At 38.1% G+C, this 22024-nt stretch overlaps 1 protein-coding gene across 1 annotated transcript in view; it reads left to right on the top strand.

The window, feature by feature from the left end:
* The window catches only part of NLN (neurolysin), a gene marked incomplete at its 5' end in the record, with an annotated part of 94186 nt that overhangs the window by 34003 nt on the left and 38159 nt on the right, over window positions 1-22024 (top strand). Inside the window, 5 exons of the mRNA XM_079702896.1 lie at window positions 3645-3904; window positions 7651-7799; window positions 16387-16494; window positions 19039-19141; window positions 19755-19915. Of these exons, the coding sequence (XP_079559022.1) occupies window positions 3645-3904; window positions 7651-7799; window positions 16387-16494; window positions 19039-19141; window positions 19755-19915 (781 nt within the window). The remainder of the gene's footprint in view (window positions 1-3644; window positions 3905-7650; window positions 7800-16386; window positions 16495-19038; window positions 19142-19754; window positions 19916-22024) is intronic.

Below are 22024 nucleotides of genomic sequence, written 5' to 3'. Positions count from 1 at the left end.
ATACAGCCACTGTGGAGAACAGTATTGAAGTTCCTTAAAAAACTAAAAATAGAACTACCATATGACTGAACAATCCCACTACTGGTCATACACCCTGAGAAAACCATAATTCAAAAGGACACATGTACCCAATGTTCATTGCAGCACTATTTACAATAGCCAGGACATGGAAACAGCCTAAATGTCCATCAACAGATGAGTGGATAAAGAAGATGTGGTACATATATATAATGAAATATTACTTAGCCATAAAAAGGAGCAAAATTGGGTCATTCGTAGAGATGTGGATGGACCTTCATCCACATCTCTACGAATGTAGAGATGAGTTTGTCATACAGAGTGAAATGTCAGAAAAACAAATATTGTATATTAATGCATATATGTGGAATCTAGAAAAATGCTACAGATGAACCTATCTGCAGGGCAGGAATAGAAACACAGACATAGAGAACAGACATGTGGACCCGGGGGGAAGAGTAGGGTGGGATGAATTGGGAGATTAGGTTTGACATAAATACACTACCATGTGTAAAATAGATAGCTAGTGGCAACCTGCTGTATAGCACAGGGAGCTCAGCTCAGTGATCTGTGATGACCTAGATGGGTGGGATGGGGGTGGGGAGGGAGGTCCAAGAGGGAGGGGATACAGGTATACATATAGCTGATTCATTTCATTGTACAGCAGAAACTAACACAACATTGTAAAGCAATTATACTCCAATAAAAAAATTGTTATAAAATAAAATAATTAAAAGGAAATGAGTATAGTAAGCATAAACAGGTTTTGGAGCAATTAAACTTGACTCTTGGTGAATATATAACTCAACTGGTTGAAGGAGAAATGTGGAAATACATTGGAAAATAGTCTGCCAGCCTTGAGTATAACCGTCAACCAGTATGTTTCACATAGACAGTATCAGTTATTGTGGAGAGACAGTTAAAGGGGGTCAGTATTCTGGCTTCTCCTATGTTAAAAATGCACCCTTGTATGTCTCAGCCTCTTATACTGCGTTAGCTCTCCTTGTTTTCCCAGACAGCTCTATGGAGAGTTGCTGAGGTGCACTCTCTCCGGTTCTTTACCATCTCCATAGCCCTCGATCGTAGTAATATGACTTGCACTTCTACCACCCCCCTAACACTGCTCTTGCCAGTCATGAGTGACGTTCCTGTTGCTGAATTCAACAGAGACTCTTGTGTCTTTCTTGAGATTTGTACATTTCATACTGTTATTCACTCCCTTTTTCAGTGCTTACTTTTCACAATTCCTAGAACCCAACCTACTTGGTTTTCTTTCTACCTCAATGGTTAAACTAGAGTTAGAGCTCAGTTGTTCTTCTGTTCTCACTCTGCAAATTCCCTCGGGCTAGTTCAACCACCCATGTAATTCCAATTACATTTTTTAAAATATCTATTTATTTATTTATTTTTTGGTTGCGTCAGGTCTTAGTTGCAGCACACGGGCTCTGTGTTGCGCCACGCGGGCTTAGTTGCCCCACGGCATCTGGGATCTTAGTTCCCTAGCCAGGGATTGAACCGGCATCCCCTGCATTGCAAGACCGATTCTTAACCACTGGACCACCAGGGAAGTCTCCTCCAATTACATTTACTAGTAATGAATTCCACTTACGTGTGCTACAGCTGCTTCAGACTTGGCACGTCCAAAACTGAATTTCCCTTTGTCCCACCAGAGAGCCTCCTCCTTCATCTGAGTCCCTGTTTTAGCGACAGAGCCTCTGTCCATCCCTCCAATTCCAAGACAGAAGCCTGGACATCATCCTTGAGTATCTCACCTCCTCCCGACATCCATTCAGTACCAAGTCATATTGATTCTTCTTAGTGAATATCTACTAAATCACTCCAATTCCCCCTATTTTCTAGTTAGGTATACCATAATATTATGCCCCAGTTACCATTATAGCTTCTCTCTGGGAATGATCTCTCTTTTCTAAACATTTCAACTCACTATAATTTGAGTGATTTCTTTAAAATGCATGTCTTTTCTCATCTCTCACCTGATTAAAACCCTTCAGTGGCTCTGTCATTGCCTTCAGAGTAGGTTTGAACTCAAATGATTCCCAAGGCTCTTCATCCTCTAGTCCCTACTTAACTTTTTCAGATTTTTCTTTCCTTACAACCTTTGACCTTTGGATAATTTCTGCACATTGTTCAGATCTTGGCTTGCTCACTGTTCCTTCTAGAAAATCTTTCTGGAAAAGCTCCTTCTGTGCTCTTTCAGAGTTCTCCCTGTTTACCCTATCATGGCACTCATCTCAATGCAGTACAATTGCCCGTTTATCAATTAGTCTTCTCCATGATATAAATAGCAGGGTCCCAGTCAATTTGCCTTTTTATCCTTCGCACCTGTCACAATGACCAGACACAGTGCATGCTCATAAATATGTGTTGAACAAATGACATTAAACAAGTCACTTAGCCTCTCTGAGTCTCAACTGCATCATCTGTTAAAAGGGAATATTGTCCTGCCTATGGTTGTTTTGAGGTCTTGTAAGGTAATAGGAATTAAGTTTAGTATTGTGGTTAAGAGAGTGGGTTCTGGATCTGTACTACCTGGTTTTTAATCCTAGTTCCCACCATGTAGCCAGCTGTGTGACCTTGGGCAAGTTACTTAACTTCTCTGTGTTTTAGTTACTTCTTTGGCTAAATGGAAATAACCACAGTATCTGTCTCATAGCATTGTTGTAGGGACTGAGTTAATAAATGGAAAGTAATTAATACAGTGCCTAAACACAATAAATGTTAGCTATTAATTATAATATTTTTATAAGTTCTAGAATTATATATTATATAATATATGGCATACACATATGGCATCAGTTTTTAGTTTCAGTGTTTTAAGTGGGTAAGGGGTTGGTATCATTCCTTTATCTTTTTTTTTCTTTTCTTTTTTTTTTTTGCGGTACGCGGGCCTCTCACTGTCGCAGCCTCTCCCGTTGCGGAGCACAGGCTCCAGACGCGCAGGCCCAGCAGCCATGGCCCACGGGACCAGCCGCTCCACGGCATGCGGGATCCTCCCGGACCGGGGCACGAACCCGTGTCCCCTACATTGGCAGGCAGACTCTCAACCACTGCGCCACCAGGGAAGCCCCATTCCTTTATCTTTTAGGATAATACCATAGCTATACCAGATTTTATTTTTTAAGTCTTAACTTCAAATTGCCATAGTTGATTTACATGAAATTTTGGTAAAACATTTTTTAAGTTGTTGTTCAATATAGAAAGAATTTTGGAAATGTTTCCTTGCTGAATATCAAAATATTGATTCTACATACATAGTAGGTGGATATTAGCACAGGAAAAATGTTTAAGTAAGAAAGATTACTGGTTTAATTTATAAAGGACAATTATTATGTCTTTGACACCTAACTTTATTTCTCTATATGATTTAATTCCATAAGCAATTCAGTGTTTGGAGAGTCCAAATTCCATTAACTCTGTAACTATTCAAGAAAACAAGAAAGTAAAGAGCATTTAGTTTTGTGCATGTGTATTCACCTGAAAGAAATTTGCTCAATTTTAGTAAAAAGTTCTTCTTACTTTAAAATTTAATTAGATAATACACATTTGTGTGTTGACTTTGGACCAACAAAATGCCTAATTTTTATCTTTTTTCTGATTCTTCGTAGAATTGGTGGTTCCAGGATTTTATTCAGAATGACTTTAAGAAAAGAAGTGATGTCTCCTCTTCAGTCAATGTCTTCCTATACTGCAGCTGGCAGAAATGTTTTAAGATGGGATCTTTCACCAGAGCAAATTAAAACAAGAACTGAGGAGCTCATTGCACAGACCAAACAGGTGTACGATGCTATTGCAATGCTTGACATTGAGGAAGTAACTTACGAGAACTGTTTGCAGGCACTGGCAGATGTAGAAGTGAAGTATATAGGTGGGTAGGATGCAAAAGCACATCAATATTTCATTTTGTGGGCATCATAAACCATTTTATGCTTCCTGTCTTGGCAATTCATTTTCCAGTTTTACAAGACGTTGATTTTTACATAATGATTTGTAGTTGCTTAAATGATTAATGATTCATAATTACTTAGAATTATTTATATTACCTGAGTTAAAAAATTTTATTATGTGGCAGAGGTGCTGTAAAATGTACACTCATTACAACTGCTTTCTGGAGAGCAATATATATCAAAACTTTTAAGAAGTTCATACCCTAGCCCCGTAATTAATTCCACATCTAGGCATAATCTAAGGAAATAATCAGATATAGGAAAAATCATGTATAAACTTATGTATAAACAGGTACTCTATCATAGCAAAAGCTTGGAAACAACCCCTAAGTGTCAACAAGTAGAATACCTAAATAAATTATGGTACATTCACCCTCTGTAACGTTATGTAGCCATTAAAATCATGTTTAGGAGAAGTATTTAATAACATTAAAAGGACAGAGAAAGAAAACAAATTTTAATAATGGCCAATATTTTTGGTACTAGGTTTATAGCTTTTTTGTGATTTATAGATCACTTTTAGTTAAACATGAATTCTTTAAAGTTATTATAAAAATGAACACATTAAATTGAGTTTCTTTATCATTAATATTTCAGTAGGGGTATAATGGGTGCATTTTTATACATTTGTATTTTTTAAGATATTGTGCATCTGTCCCACCTGTCCAAATGCCAATATATGGTTTAAAACAATGATCACAAAGATAAATGATCCAAAGAAGACTTTCAGAACAATTGATAATGGAGCTGAGATAAATTTGATATTTTAAGTGATCTTTCTCAAAGAACAGTGTGTTATTTGGAAGCAGCCATTCTTTTTTTTTTTCAGGTTTATAGTTGATTTTTCATTTTCTCTTCATGCTTTTCTCTATTTTCCATATTTCCTACACTTAAAATATATTATTTTAATAATATAAGTATTAAACCCTTTGAGTTGTAAGGAATGAAGATTCATGCCAGTTTTCTCAAAGAATTGGATATATTTTGTAGGATAATTATGGCTAAACAACCTTGGCTGTGTAGCCAGGCATCATAAGAACATAGGTTGTCTGTAGAACTAAATTATCATAAGCATTTGTATGGATTCTGGAATTTGGAAGGTTGTCCAAAATCCTGAACAGCCCTAGTGACCTAGTCATCTCTTTTTCCCCACCAAGAGTTCCCTACCCTATGTCCCACCATAATAGGGACTTGGCTACTTTCTTTTTCCTCTGCATTTCTGTTTCACTTTCTGTCTCTTACTACCAACTGCTTCACTCTCATTAATAGCCACTAAATCTTTCTACAAGCCTTGAGCTTAAACTCTTCAGTAAAAAAAGTCTGGTTGGTCTTGTAGTTAAAGTCAAAGGAATGGAGGCAGTCCCCATTCAGCAGAGCTTTCCCAGCAGGCAATTTCGTGTGCATCTCCCACCCTGTATGTGGTTTGTCCTTGGTTCACATACTCACTTCTTCAGTCACTTATGACTAAGATGGTGTGCCAGCCTAGTAGCTTATGCATTTAGCAAATGTAAAACAAAAATCTTTAAAACAGAATTATCTTAAATTCTGTTTTTTTCTCCCAATCATACATCTTTTAAATATACCTTTAGTTTTGTGATATTTTTTCTTCCTCTCCTGTAAATTTATCTTTATGGGTTAATCATAAAAATGTTTGAGTTTCGGAATAGATTTTTAAAGACTAACTTTCTCTTATCTGTGTATGTTCTCAGCCTCCTGCAGTAGCTGTTAAAACCCCATTTGTCCAGTGTCAGGTACCGGGCATCAGCACTGTTTATAGTTTGGCAGTGAGAACATAAGTCTGGTTCCAGGTCTTTGTGGCAAAGTAAGGAAGGAAATGGTTTTCAATATTATTGTTTGTTTAAGAATATGTTTCCAGTTTTAGACTCCTGCATTTTGTTCTGCTCATTTAAGTTCTTGAGCAATTTTGATTCCTTCTTAATATCTTTTTGAGCTAATTTTTAAAAGTAAACAGAAATTGTGACTATCTAGTTAACTCACTTAAACAAGTGCTCTATGTATTAAATGTTAAATCTTACATTCTATTCTTTCTTTAATCAAGGGACAAAAATGATATATTAAATCCTAAAATAATTATCTAATTTGATTTTTTTAAAACACACTATGAATTTATTGATTTGTGGCAATTTTTTTACAGCTTTCTTTGTGACAATGTTTTAAGAGGACTGATATGCATAAGGTAGCTTGTTTAACTGGACAATTCCGTGGTATGTAAAGGATAGCTTTACTGTCTACCATATATCACATGTGTAAATGTTACCTATTTATAATACCTTCAAAGTGCTAAAGATAGTAAAATTAAAATGTATTCATTGTCATAGCATAACCACAACTATGGTTATAAACCATACTGATTTTTTTTTTTTTTTTTGCTGTAGTGTGGATTATTTCACTGACATCAGATTTTTGCCTAATTAAAGTCAAAATGCAAATGTTTGAAAAACCCAGCAACTAACTTTGATATGTGAAAATAAGAGCAGATGACATTACTACCATCATTTAATAAGAATAGCCCCAGTATTCAGCTGCTTACTGAATATGTCCACTGAGATTTCTGAGAATTCTGAAATTGTATGCAGCTTTTTATATTTGTATGAATGTTTGCATTTGGGGGAGGGTCCATGACTTGGATTAGATTTTCTAAGGAGTCTGTCATAAAGGTTAAGAACTTCTATTCTAAACAAGCCCCATCCCACTAAATTGGCCTGCTTGTTTCTTAAACATCCTGTTTGTTTGCCAGTCCCCCCTTTCAGTCTCTACTTCTCCAGTCCCCAACTGAGCTCTTCCTCTCACCCCGCCCATCCTCTAAGATCCAGCCTTCTCCACAAGGCATGGCGTAATGCCCCAGCCCTCGGTATTGCAGACTTTGAGTTTCTGTCCCATTCATTTGACAGCTAAGCTGCTCTGTCCTGTATTGTTATCTTTTCATGTACTGTTCCCTACCCCCGACTCCCAGACTATAAAATGCCTCAGTATAAGAACTATCAATACATCTTTTCTTTTCTTTTCTTTATTTTTGGCCATACCACTCAGCATTCAGGATCTTAGTTCCCCGACCAGGGATCGAACCCGTACCCCCGGCCATAGAAGCACAGAGTCTCAACCACTGGACCACCAGGGAAGTCCCCAAGAACTACATCTTTTAAATTGGGAGATTGGGATTTACATATACACCCTACTATATATAAAATAGATAACTAATAAGAGCCTACTGTATAGCACAGGGAACGCTACTCAGTACTCTGTAATGGCCTATATGGGAAAAGAATCTAAAAAAGAGTGGATATATGTACATGTGTAACTGATTCACTTTGCTATACACCTGAAACTAACACAACATTGTAAATCAACTGTACTCCAATAAAAATTTTTTAAAAAAGGACTACATCTTTTTTCTTCTACATTCCCAGTTAATAAATTGCACACTAAACATCCTTTGGTAAGTACTCAGTGTACACCTTTATTGTTCCTAACAATGCCCCAGGAATAGCCAAGTCCTGTGTTAGATGCTGTTTCTTGATAGCCCTAGGAGCCTTTATGGAAAGTATGTAATGAAAAACTTATATTCGGGTAATCATTCATCTAGGTACGAGGTATTTTGCTTAATACTGACTTAATGTGTCCTTATGGTTTTTTCCTCTGTTAACAGTGGAACGAACCATGCTAGACTTTCCCCAGCACGTCTCCTCTGACAAAGAAGTACGAGCAGCAAGTACAGAAGCAGACAAAAGACTTTCTCGTTTTGATATCGAGATGAGCATGAGAGAAGATATCTTTCTGAGAATTGTTCATTTAAAGGTAAATGATCTTATAATTCCCTTTAAAAGGAAAAAAAAACTGACAATAAAGAAGTAAAAACCTTTGACCAATGATAAAAAGTATTTGAATGTTCGTAGATTTTGTTTCTAATTATTATGATAGTGGGCACAACATAGTGTTATATCACTTAGGTTTATGTTAAGTTACTAATTACATTCACTTAAAATTTTTAAGACCAAGTATTAAAAGAGTGTACATCCATAAATCTAAGGCTTTTTAGCCATCATGAAATTAATGGTTTGATGTAAAAACCTCTTTGAATTTTCAAAATTTTGCAAGGTTTATATTAGATCAGATCAACTAGAAGCAAATGGAGTTGAGATATCTATAAATATCATGTGGTTTTGGCCATAATACTGATGACATACTGTTGATGCTGCATGCCAGAGACATTCCTATTTGTCATCCTTACATTTTTCAGGACTTACAGAAATTATGGATTAAGAAAGCTCTAAGTGGGTCTGCCTTGAGTATTTCGGGTCTTTTCATCAACGATGTTGGTTTGCTTCCTAGCATTTTCATCATGTCTTTGCTTTGAACTTTTATTTTCATGAAACTCAGCAATTTGTTTGGAAAACAACCAGTGTTTTACAATCCTAAGCATTTTTGTTTAATTTTGCACGTTGTATATGCAAAATCTCAAAATTTGTGTTCTTTTTAGCAAGTTATGACAGGAATTGAAATAAAAAGCAGTTTTATTTCAAATGTTTTATTTGTAACTCACTGTAGAATATGTAATCCAGACTTTATTTATTTAGACATGTAGGACGTACATGCTGCCTATTTTCTCATGTCAGACAAACATTTTTCACCCTTAATTTATGTTCATCTATTATGGTTCATAATTGTTCATCTTTGGCACTATAAAAATAACATAAATTAAAATAACTGACTATTTTTTGCTAGTTAAATTGTTCTCTTTTCAACTTTTAGCTTCAGTTGTTATTCTGTACAATTCAAATCATGGCCCTTATAGTCTCCTATTTTTATTTCATCCCAAAACAATCTAATTTCTTTTCTATCTGGATATTATGTATGTACTATAGAGCTTTTCCCCCACATTTCTAATCTCCTTTGATTAATTCTTTTTTCATCCTGACTTCTAAGTTCTCATTTGGGATTTTCTAGCCTCAAAAAGGTATTGCAATCTTAATGTTATTGAGTCTAATGTTTTTGTTACTTTTCCACCGTTTCTGATTCTTACAAATGTTATCAAGATACGGGAGGTTTGTCGCTTTAGATTTCTTTGTTATACTTTTAATTTTTGTATATATTGGCCTCTGATCCCACTAAATTTGGGAACAAATTGCTGCCTGCGTAGTAGACGAGACGGCAGCCTAGCACACTGTAAGTGACATCATAAAAACCAGTACATTTATCAGATTTGTTCATTTACTTGAGCTGGTTCACTTCAGTGTTTTATTATATTAATTTATAATAGTTTCAGATTTAGTTCCATAATTTTTCCTCTTTCCACAGGAGTTTATTCTCATACATGTGGATTATTGTGTGAACAATTTCAGGGGCATTTAGAATGTTAAGGCTACATCAAAATAATTTTTAAAATAACTATTTTGTTTGTTTATGAAGTGGAGCTTATTTGGTGAATTTAAATACCTTCCTTAACAAATAGTTACATTTTTTAGTCAGTATTTTTTAATATCTAGAACTATCAGAATCAGTTTTCTGCTAGAGTTGGACACTTTAATAGATGGTAAACCTCATCCCATTCATACCTAAGGACAAAGTTAGATATATCTAAATCTTGTATTTAATTTTTCCTGTAACACCGTAAATAAAATAGGGCTACCATGATATAATACATGAAGCCTTCCTTAGGCTGGGTAATAGGATTTTAAATTTATGTACAGTCATCAACTTCAGGCATGCTCTCCTAAAATGAGGGTGCTCTGAATAATATGGAGGTCTCAAGATACCACCAATGTAGGCAATAATCAAATGTATTATCTTAATTAGATATAAAATGTTATTTTAGCTCTTATGTTATTTTTCACTTAATATTGATGAATAGAAATGTGAAATTACTTTTCACAGTTCTTTATGGCAAAATCTGTGCTCAGTAAACATCCTAGTTATCTGTTGTTGTACAATATGTAACTCTAAAACTTAGTGGCTGAACATAGCAACAATCATTTTATCTTCTCTCATAGTTTCTGTGGATCAGGAATTCAGGAAGGTATTAGTTGGGCAGCTCTGGGGTCTTGCGTGTGGTTTCAGGCAGTGGTGGCTGGAGCTGGAGCATGTAGAGGCTAACCAAGTATCTCTGTCTTCGTGTCCCCCTAGGGCACCTCCATGTAGTGTCTTTATGTAGGCTAATTTGGACTTCCTCACAGCATGACAGCGTCAGGGTGGTAGGACTTCTTTCACGGAGACAGAGGGCTTCAACGCGGATGTTACAATAAACTACACAGAAGCTGCATTGCATTTTATGACCTGTCTCAGAAGTCATGTAACATCACTTCTGCAATACCATACTGATGGACTAGTCGCTACGATCTACCCGGATTCAAGGGGCACCACATCACAGTCTAGGAAGTATCATCTGATTTACAGTCATGTTTCAAAACCTTTAAAATAAGCAATTTGTTGACTAAATGGATAGATGAAATCATAGTAGAGCATGAGACTAACCAGTGTGCTATAGTCTTCCTACCTCCTTCCCAAGTGTGGCTAGTAATACTACTTTACACTTGTATAGCAATATAGTTATCTAAGTTAACTTTTATACCAATCTTGTGAAGTATCCCTTTTTATTAATAGAGAAACTGAGGCTCAGAAATGGTAACTTTCCAGGAGCCATAGAAGTGGCTGGTAAATGCTTGCCAGAAATCATGTAGACTTTACATTAAAACCCTCAAGGGAGGGAGGTGTCACATTTGATTCTATTTTGCATCTCTGGCAGAGTGCCTGGTACAAAGTACAGTAAACACTTAGTAAATGTTCTTCAAACCAGAGTGAGAAACGGTGACAGATCCAAAAAGTAGGCCTTCAGTAATTGATGCAAGGACATGGGTTATCCATGTGGGGTAAAAAATACTGGATTGCTCTTCACAACTAAATGAAAAACAATCCCTAATGGATTAAAGTCTTAAAAAGTTAAACTTTAAAGCTTCTGGGAGTTTATATAGAAATATACCTTTATGACATCTGATCAGGGAAGTATTTCTTAAACAAGACACCAAAAGTGCTAACTATAAAATATAAGGCTGATAAACATGACTACATTAAAATAAAGAACTTTTATTAATAAAGTAAAAAGACACTAATACAAAAAAAATACTCAAATACTAAAAAAAAGAAATTTACAAAATATGAAACTAGTGCTTCCCTGCTGGCGCAGTGGTTGAGAGTCCGCCTGCCGATGCAGGGGACACGGGTTCGTGCCCCGGTCCGGGAAGATCCCACATGCCGTGGAGCGGCTGGGCCCCGTGAGCCATGGCCGCTGAGCCTGTGCGTCCGGAGCCTGTGCTCCACAATGGAAGAGGCCACAACAGTGAGAGGCCCGTGTACCGCCAAAAAAAAAAAAAAAAAAAAAATGAAACTAGCAAAGCATTAGTATCCAGGATATATAAAGAGCTACTGTAATCAGTAAAAAAGACAAATATCCCAATAGAAAAATGGGCAGATGACATGAAAGGTATTTCAGATGAAACACAAATGGCAATTAAACATATGTAAAGATGTTTAACCTCATTAAGTCAGGGAAGTTCAAATAAAGACTGCAATAAGATACCATTTTTCACTCACCAGATTGGCAAAAATGAACAAGTCTGACAATGCCAAGTATCTGTGTGGATGTGAATCAATGGGAATATTTGTACACTGCTAGTAAAGGTGTAAAATGATTTTTTAAATAATAGTAATAACTAATTCAGAGAAAAATCTAATATTATGAAGTTGGATCTTACATTCTCCGTAACTTAGCATACCCTCCCCACCCCCACCTCAGCATTTACCTAGAAATAGGTTTGCATTTGTGCACAGGTGACATGGGACATGTATTTGTAACAACATTATCTATAATAGCAAGACACTGAAACAACTCAGATTTCCATCAACAGGAAAATGGAGCAATAAATTGTAGTAGATTTACAATGGGATGTTTTATAGCAATGAAGGAAATAAACTCCAGCAACATGCAACAGCATGGCTGAATCTTAGGAACAACGAAAGAAAAAAAGAAATTGCAGAACACTGCATACAACATGATATCATTTAAAAATAAAAGGTTTGTACTAAAAAGTAAAAAAATAATTAAAAGGCCAAAAAGGAGCAAAACTAAACAATGTATACATAAGTGGTAATACTGGAAGAAAATGTGTAACACAGAATTCAAGAGAGTGGTTACCTGTTACATAGATAAAGGCAACAGTTTTAATATTGTATTTCATAAGTTTAAGGGTGGATTTAATTTGTCTTCAAAACATATATATTTAGTTATAGTCATTTGTAGATTTCAAATATTACATAAAAATATAACATTTAATGTATCCTTAATTCTAAAATTAATTCTTAATTTTCTAGAAGAAAAAAAAAAGAAGTGAAAAACAAGGATGTCCTCATCCCTTTAGCTAAAACATGTCCAGGTATCAAAAGCCAGCAGTATGGACTCAAGTCTTGGTGTTTCTCTGTGCTGACAAAGGCTTCTCAATCATTGGCTAAAAAGCCTGCAAAGATCAAAAAAACCACATTGGTGAGAAAAAATGTACAATGTCTCCATGTTGAAACAATCCAGGCCTGTAATATTTTATTCCAGTGGCCTACTGAGTAGTAAGTACAGGAAAGGGATTCTTTAGTGAAATTGAGTGAATTATACAAGCTAAATTGAGAAATACAATTATCTATTGTAATATTATTTATATTTTTTTCAGAGCTGTGGAATTTGGTCTTTGCCAGTTCGTCTTAGCCAATTAATAATTTAAACAGAAAGTTTTAATGTTACAGTGTAAATGAATAGGTCACAGGATTAAGTATAGATGCTTTTAAGCATTATGTGGTCTACCAGCTGTGGAAGAATCAGTGCCTTAAAACCAGGGTTTAAGAAAAAAAAAGAGAAAACAAAAATTTTTTTTGAAGAGGAAAAGCTCTGTCCAAAATTCAACATAGCAGTGGTAATTCCCTCTACTTACCGTGCCTTCCTGATTTTGAAATGCATAAGTCTAGTCGTTGGTCATAATACTGCTGAACCTTGTACCTTTGTCAGGCTCTTAAAAGCCGAGGGATCCAATATAAAGCATCAACTACCTTGCCTTAGTTTCCCTGTTAGCCAGTTGTCCCTCTTTTGTGCTTCTCAAGTACAATACTTACTCTCTTTTCACTCACTACATGATATTAACATTGTTTGCTGATATATCTTTTTTTCCCTTCATGTGACTTAAAGAGCCTCAAGGATATTCATCTTTGTTTTCCTAGTGCCTGACGTAAATTGGAGCTCAGTAAATGGTTGCTGAATGGAACAGAACCAGTCTCAGTTAAAATGTGTCTTCATGCAGTGGGGTTCCCCTCTCTGTGTCCTCCCTCTGCCTGTGGCCCACTCAAAAGCAGAGACTCATGATAGGGTATTGAGTTAGGAGTCAGCAAGAGGCCTTTCTGCAGCCCTCCTGTCCAGAGTGCAGGCAGCTGCCTAAGAACATCCTCTTCACAGTAGTAGGATAGAAACCTGACAGCAAAAAAAAAAAAGAAAGAAAGAAAACTGACAGCAAATGTGATTGAAAAAACAGAAAAAAAGGGAAAGACACTGCAAATATAAAAGAATTTATTTCTATCCCCATTTTTACCACTAAACAACTGTGTGATATTGGAGAAATCATTTAATCTCAATTTTCTTGTCTGTGAAATTAGTATATAAGCATACATGTAAGAACGTGTGTGTGTATGCACTCACACTTTTATATAAAAGTTCTGAATTACAGGAGGAAGATGGGGAAAACTAAATCTTGTCATCACAGAGTTTAAAATAAGATCCCCTGCTGTCAGATTATATAAATTTGAAAATTACTTCAGAGAACTTTAGCTCCCTACTCCCCCAAAGAGGCATGAGACCTGGTTCAGATTCAAGGGGATTAAATTCTTTTTCAGGAAGGAAGATGCAACTGCGGCAGAGCAGTCCAGAAGTGTTGGCTGATTCCCTCTTAGAAAATCCTTGGGCAGTAATTCTGACCTTGCCTGGAGATTATAAGGGAGAATATTATTATGATCAGCTTTGGGACAGGAATGTGCTTTAGAAGCACATTTTAGACATGCTTTACTCCTACCAGAGCCCTCCGGAGATTTCCCAAGACCTCAGAGTCTGACTGGCAAAGGGTGTCTGGATATAATTGAATCAGATTTTTGCTAAGTGTCATTTTTCTGTTAAGTCGAATATTTCAGTACAGGTAATTTGTTCATATTTAATTAGACCTAATTCAGAGCTGATTTTTCTCAGAACATCCTTCTACCTGTTCACACTTGGATTACCTATTTGAGGAGATAGGTAGTTTTACCTAATTTAGACCAAGAGTTTTGAGTTTACTGTGCCGAGTACACTTTCAGGCTTTCTGAAGTAGCAGCCCTGCTACTCCCAGATATGGCAAGTCCAGGCCCACTGAGTATGAGAGCCCATCCTGATCAAGCATTGGAATAGAGTAAGAATGCTGCTTACATCAGCTGGTGAGGCTTATGATGAGCCTCTGTCCTAAGCTCAGGGCCACATGTGACCAGGTGAATGCCAGGAACCCAAAAACCCCTGCTGCTGTCCAGCTGTGTGCCTTGCTTCTGCCTTGGCTCACTGCCCAGGTGGGAAGGTCCTCTGCTCTGGACCTCAACCTGATCACTTGGGTCCTCACAGTGTACCCAGCCCTTGCCGGGCCCTGCTCACCAGTGATTTTTTTTTCCTCTCTTCCACTGCATATAGCTACTGCCTAGATTCTCCCCAGTCTTACAACCTGGAGTATCATCCTGTCTAGGGACTCCTGTTGCCATGCCCCATATATCTCAGAATAGACTTCCTGGTGCTGTTAAAGCCAGCCTCAGTCAACCTATGTTAATCACATCCATATGAACACTGTGATTTGAACTGCTGGCCGTCTCTGAGGGAATCAGCCCACAGCCCAGCTATCTCTCTAGCCATTCTGGGTTTCTTGCCATTGCAGGCACCTGTTGCCGGGATCCCAGTATGTGCCAATACCAGCTAGGGAGGGTTTCCACTCCACTCATGCCAGCGTGCTCAGAAATTCTCCTAGGGCACAGAAGGGGTTATTATGGAAGAAGGGGTTATTATGGAAAAAGGGGTCTAACAGTTCTCTGCTCCCACTGAGAATAAACTCAGAGGAAACTGTGAGTAATGTATGCCTAACAAGTGCTTTAGTACTATGACACAAAATTATTTATTGGCAGGTAAAGTGAGATACAGATTGTTGTATTAAGTAGGACCCTCAGTTAAAATACAACTCTCTGTTTACCTGCTGCAACAAAATATAAAAAACGACAGACCTATTGCAGCAAGAGCCTTTTACCAGCAGTCTAAAATGCAGACTCTAAAGCTAAGCACAGTCCTTTTAAAGATCTGATTAGGTGGGAAAATATAAGGCTTGGAGTGAACAGCCCAAGTTTTTCACGGAGAGAGTGCAACCAGAGTAGGTCTCTGAGGCTGAGAGGGCTCTAAGGCTCTAGAGACAGAAGTCCCTTGTTGGCTCTCAACCACACTGAATCCTTTGCACCTGTTGAATCTGTCTGCCGCCCCTTTCCTCCCAGGGACCACAAACTAACCAGCCGCCCAGATGTGCCATGTATATTCTGCCACGTGTTTTGAAGAAACATCTGGTGTGTTTACTACCTTGCTATGGCCGGGGGAATTTTCCACTCCCCTTCAGGGCCCTCCGTCCTTTTGAGTGAGTGTTGTTTGCGTTGCTGCATGTAGGTTCACATGTACTGTCCAGCTCTCCTCTTTGTGCAGTGCTAACTCATTTTCCCCAGATACTTGTCCATATGCAGCTTGATGTGGTCCCTTGATCTCTCTTACCAAGTGACAGTAAGGCATTTTTGAAGTGTTGTAAGCCTTTTGCTGGGGTTCTATCCAGCTGTCCTTGTTTAGTATGTTGGCAAAAGAATCCTGCTCTCCATTTTTGTAGAATTTGCCCATTATTTCTATTTTTGCCTCTCAAGTGGAACCAGGTTAGCAAACGATAGAAAATTAAATCCAGATGATTTGTGATAAGAAATATGTTTTGTGAAAAGGACTACTCAGTCATAAAGAATGTTTTATGAGATTATGCAAATGTTCCCTATTATCACATTTTCAAGTGGTACAGGCACGCTTGATGCTGATGCAAGGCAAGGAAATTCTGGTTAGCTTTTTATTTATTTAATTTTTCATTTTTAAATAAGCAGAAGCTCACTAAAGCATAAAAGAACATAGGTTTTCAAAAAGACCTGCCTCATAATCACCTATGTACTTCATAGCCCACCAGAGATGATGAATAAATTTTGCTGTGGCCTCATAGTTTATAATTTGCCCATGCACTGTTGTAACAGAAATCAAAGAGGTTGTCACATTCTTTAATTTCAGGAAACGTGTGATCTGGGAAAGATAAAGCCTGAAGCCAGACGATACTTGGAAAAATCAGTGAAAATGGGAAAAAGGAATGGGCTCCATCTTCCAGAGCAAGTACAAAATGTGAGTTTGTTGCCTTTTCTTATTAGAAAACAAAAGAATAAATAAAACAAAATACAACAAAAAACAGGAAATAGGGAAACACATGTTTGTAATATGGTAAATAACTCATAATACAAATCAGTTTACAATGTATTTAGTAGTCAGTGATTTTAAATTCCACAACTCCTATTACCCTCATGATGACTGACAAACAACTGATAACTTAATTGTTCTTTAATCCTGTCAAGGTTTTATTTGTTTCATGTGTGCCAGGCTTATTTTCCCTGCTCTAGTGTACATTCTCTGGTAGCTAGTTCAGATCTTAATAGTTGATTTGTATTCTTACTCCCTTGTTCATAAAGAGATAGGGCACTGGTAATAAAATCCCTATGATGGAGAGTTTTCAAACCAGCATTTTGGAATGGGATACCCTGTGAGTAATATATGCTCCTTAAAGGCGGAGAGATTAGCTTTTCAGACTTTCTCCTTTGTCTAATACCATTCAGATCTTTCAGTTTCAGAAGTAAACTCAGCTGCAGAATTAACTCATTCTTCTGGACAGGATATATAACCTATGATTTATTTCCAGGTTATTCTTCTTGCCAGTAGAACTGGAAACAAGGTGGAAAGAAATTCAAACCAAGTGATGTCAGCATGGTAGATACATGTGAAGGCACCACTGAGATATGGGCACCTTTCCTCCACCAAAATGCCCTTCAGACACCTTGTATCTTCTTCATCCTAGTTACAGGAGAAGTGTGACTGATCTCGCTTTGCCTTCATGAACATTATGTTAGACAACCCTGTTGAAACAGTCCAAACAATAGAAGAATTTTATTTGCTTGCATAAGTGGAAGATCCAGAGGTAGTTGGGGTTCAGGAGTTAGTTTGAGTCAGATCCTCAGTGGTGTCATTGGCCACCTGATTTTTCTATTTCTCTACTCTGTCTCCTTCTGTGTTAGTTATCCAAAGGCTGGCTTCCTTTTATTACTAAAATGGCTGCAAATATAAAAACCCCACCATCCAGAAGGACATGGAGAAGCCCCCATTAGACCTCCCCTCATGTCTTAATGGCCCAGATGGGATCACATGCCTAATCCTGAATCCTTCTTTAGTCAGGGGAATGCCAGGCCTGGGTTCCCTGAATCAGTCACTGCTGCAGTGAGGATGGGATTACCTGACTGGTGTAGAGGTCACACCCTGGACTTCAGGTAGGATCTGGTCCCACCTAAATTGCATGGCTGCTGTAGAGTTGGGGAGAAGTGGAAGGGAGCTGGGGACATGACCAGAGTGTCCAAAAATGACACTGCACAGTATGTGTTAAGTCTCAAATTTATTGTGTATACGAATTACCTGGAGGGCTTGTTAAAGCTCTGATTATACACAGCCGCACCTCTGAGAGTTTGTGTTTCAGCAGGTTTGGTATGGGTATCGAAATTGGCATTTCTGGACTTGGGTGGTGCAGTGGTTAAGAATCAGCCTGCCAATGCAGGGGACAGGGGTTCAAGCCCTGGTCCAGGAAGATCCCACGTGCTGCGGAGCAACTAAGCCTGTGCACCACAACTACTGAGCCTGCACTCTGGAGCCCGTGTGCCACAACTACTGAGCCCATGTGCCACAACTACTGAAGCCCGCGTGCCTAGAGCCCGTACTCCGCAACAGGAGAAGCCACCGCAATGAGAAGCCAGCGCCCTGCAATGAAGAGTAGCTCCCGCTTGCTGCAACTAGAGAAGGCCCTCACGCAGCAACAAAGACCCAACGCAGCCAAAAATTAATTAATTAATTAATTAATGTAAAAAAAAAAAAAAAGAGGGCATTTCTAACAAGTTCCCAGGTGATGTTGATGCTTCTGGTCAGAAGCACACTTTGAGAAAGTGTGTGGTTTATGTAAGTTTAATTATCTAGCACTTTTAGAAGAGTGGGACAGGTTAATAAATTATCTCATGTGTTTTCTTGTCGTGTTCTTTCTGATGCTTCCTTTGATGTCCCAACTAATACTTTTTTTTCCCACCTAGTACTTTTTATGTAAATGTTAGGGCCCATAAATCGCCTTTATTTGCAAACGCTCTATAAAACTAAGACATATCTTGTTTTCCAAAGGAACCATAGAAGTAATTACTCAGTTCTTATCTCTTGTCTTACTTCAGCACCCAATACTGATTTACTAAATTAAAATTTAGAATTTGGAAAGATTAGAAGTGTTAATTATTAACAGGCTACTAGATTCATTCATTCACTCAGCAAGCTACTTATTGTGTATGTGCTATATGCCAGACTCTGCTTTGACTATACCTCCTCAATGTATTTAGTTCTTACACATTTATGCCTAATTTCTAACACATCACCAGGATTGCTTTTTTGTACATATTACATACAAATACTCGTGGGCACAATGTAGAAGATTGCAGAAAACTATGGTATCAAGCGCATCTCTAAGAAAGTACTTCCTGAGAGTTGGGTACAGAACCCAGTCTTCATATACAAATGAAACTTACTTGACTGATGGCAATAAAAATGAAAATTTCATTTTATTGTTAAGGTCCTGTATTTGTATCTTTGTTTCAGGAAATTAAAGCAATGAAGAAAAGAACGAGTGAGCTATGTATTGACTTTAACAAAAACCTCAATGAGGATGATACCTTCCTTGAATTTTCCAAGGCTGAACTTGGTAAAGTTTTGTTGTTTTTTAGATTAAATCTATAATTTAGGCAAATAATGTCACCTCACAGTTTGCCAAATCAAAGTTAGAAGAATTCTTTTTAAAATGTACCTTCTACAGAACCCACCACGCCTTCTACAAAACAACACAACCAAACCACATCTAGATTTTAGGCTATAAGAATGTATACTGTTTCTAGAGACAGTCCAGAAGAAATTTCATAATCTTTCTTGGTAACTCATGCTAGTGTTTAACAGCCTTCAGTGCTTTGAATTTTTTTTTGCCTCACAATGTCCTCTACATTGTAACTTAAACTAGTCTTTCCTTATTCTGTGATGGATTTTTCTTGGCTTAATTCTGCCTGTTCTTGATCAAAACGCCATCTATACAAGTGCACTGAAGCCTGTTCATATTTTGAATTACCATCTCCCAGGCCACCTGTCCTCTAACTGCCACCCCCATTACAATAACGTCAAAGCGATATTATAAGGGTTGTCATTATTTTACTTGAATTTCAGTTACTCCACAAAATTCCTAGAGCTTCTTAAAGGCACCATGCCAATGCTAAATAAACCAATAATGAGTGGAAAAATTGAAGTATGAGAAAATGATTTTTTTTCAGGTGCTCTTCCTGATGATTTCATTGACAGTTTGGAAAAGACAGCTGATGACAAGTATAAAATTACCTTAAAATATCCACACTATTTTCCTGTCATGAAGAAATGTTGTATCCCTGAAACCAGAAGGAAGATGGAAATGGCTTTTAATACAAGATGCAAAGAGGTACTATAAATGTTTGTCTTTCTTTTGTTTTTATGGAAGATTTTAAGAAAAGGGTTTACTTTGTTTACCAATGTTGAATCAGAGGCTGATTCCTCTGTGTGAATTTCTATTTGTGTGAAGGTTATGCCTCCTAAATCCTCAGACTTACAAGACACGTTTTTCCTTCTTCGTTGGCAACCTGCTTGGTATGGCCATAGGCTAAGCTGTTCTAATACAAATAGAATGGATTAAAGAAACTAAAAGTTGTATTCTTCTTCCAAGTCAACAGTCCAGGGCTGGCGGGATACCTCTCTCTCCTCAACAAGTGACTTCTAAGGCAGTTGTCACCATTTTCCAGCCTGTTGGGAAAAGGGAAAATAAAACACAGAGCAAGCATCTTTAAGAAGAAGACCTGGGGCTTCCCTGGTGGCGCAGTGGTTGGGAGTCCGCCTGCCGATGCAGGGGACACGGGTTCGTGCCCCGGTCTGGGAAGATCCCACATGCCGCGGAGCGGCTGGGCCCGTGAGCCATGGCCACTGAGCCTGTGCTCCGGAGCCTGTGCTCCGCAAGGGGAGAGGCCACAACAGTGAGAGGCCCGCCTACCGCAAAAAAAAAAAAAAAAAAAAAAAAAAAAAAAAAAAAAAAGAAGAAGACCTGGAAATGACATCCATCAACTCTATTCACATCCCATTGACCCAAATTCTATCATATAACTGTATCTAGCTGCAGGGGACACTGGGAAATATAGTCTTCAGTTGATAGCCATTTGCTCAGCTGAGGGCATTCTATTACTAAAAGGAAAAGAGGAAGAATTAGAAATGAATTCTAAGAGTCAACTAGCCAGCTTCACCACAGTCTGCCTCTCTGGCTATCCTAGTAATCTTGAGCACCCTTTTTTTCCCCACATAGAACCCATTCACCATATGTCAGATCCCAACCAGTTACTGCCTTTAGCTCAAAGACCAGGATCTGTGAGTGGTACACAGTCCTCCCCAGTTATACCTTCTCGTGATCTGGCTGCGTGTGAAAGGTTAGAAAACTTGTCTGGCCCGCTCACCTCCAACACGTACCCAGTGGTAGAACAGGAACAGAAAACCACACTAAAGACTCCCATTTGGAAAAGGAAAGAATGGGAAACAAAGCAAGCCCATACCAATGTTCAGAAACAATTTGGCAGGAATTGTGAGGATTCCGAGCTCTGGTGAAGTTCCTGGGATAGCCCGTTGGACTTACTTGGGTCTCCTTTCTAGCAGGAATTCCTTTAGCAATTGTATGCCATGGCCCCTGGTTTTGCCTGCAGGGAATTCTTTCTTGTCCGTTACCCTCCATGACCATATCCTGGGCAGCTGCTGGTATAGATTCCTGCTGATGCCAGTTTTGAAGCCTGAGGGTTGCTTTTGTAGGCCAGGCTTAATGATATCTTTGGTAATAAAATTCCCTCAAAAACTTAATAGCTTTCTTATCTGTTTGCTTCCAATCAGATTCATGTTAAAATAACAACACCCAAATACCACTTTTGGTCATAGTCCTCAAATCCACCATATCTTTTCTTATATACGGGCTCCTGTATGGTGTCCATCCTGCTGTTCTTCAATTTAATGGAGTCTGCTTCAGGGCCCCCTGAAACGGTAGGCTTGAGGAAGAAGGCAGCACCCTCACACTAATCTTCACAGTTCAGTAACTCAGAGTGGCAGTCTTTTCTCCTGGTCTCTGGACAACAGAGCAATTACCTTTTCCAGTCACCTGAAGCCCCACATCAGGGGCCACAGGCAGAACCTCTCTTAGCAGAACTCTTTTCCCTCCATCTTTGCAAACTGACCAACCCTCACTTGAGCTGTCTTTCATGTAATCTTTCCAAAAGCAACAAATACCAACAAACAGACACCAACATTATTAGTTTTCCCAAACAATTACCCTAGAGCTAAGACTCAGTGGTGACTGGCCTGCCTTCCAAGTTATGGTGAGCAACAATTTTAACAAATGTTATCCATGATATCATAAGGATTACCAGCTTCCCACTTGACAGCATCTGTGTCCTCACCTTCCATTCATGTACATTTTTCATTTTGGTTATAGCAGCACCCTATTCCTACTGTTAGTCTCTGTGGGTATTAGGCTTCAGGTTAAATA

Source organism: Hyperoodon ampullatus (genome assembly GCF_949752795.1).
Source record: "Hyperoodon ampullatus genome assembly, chromosome: 4".
NCBI classification, from domain to species: domain Eukaryota; kingdom Metazoa; phylum Chordata; class Mammalia; order Artiodactyla; family Ziphiidae; genus Hyperoodon; species Hyperoodon ampullatus.
Note: the sequence above shows the minus strand (reverse complement) of the source record. Positions and strands in the feature narration are given on the sequence as shown.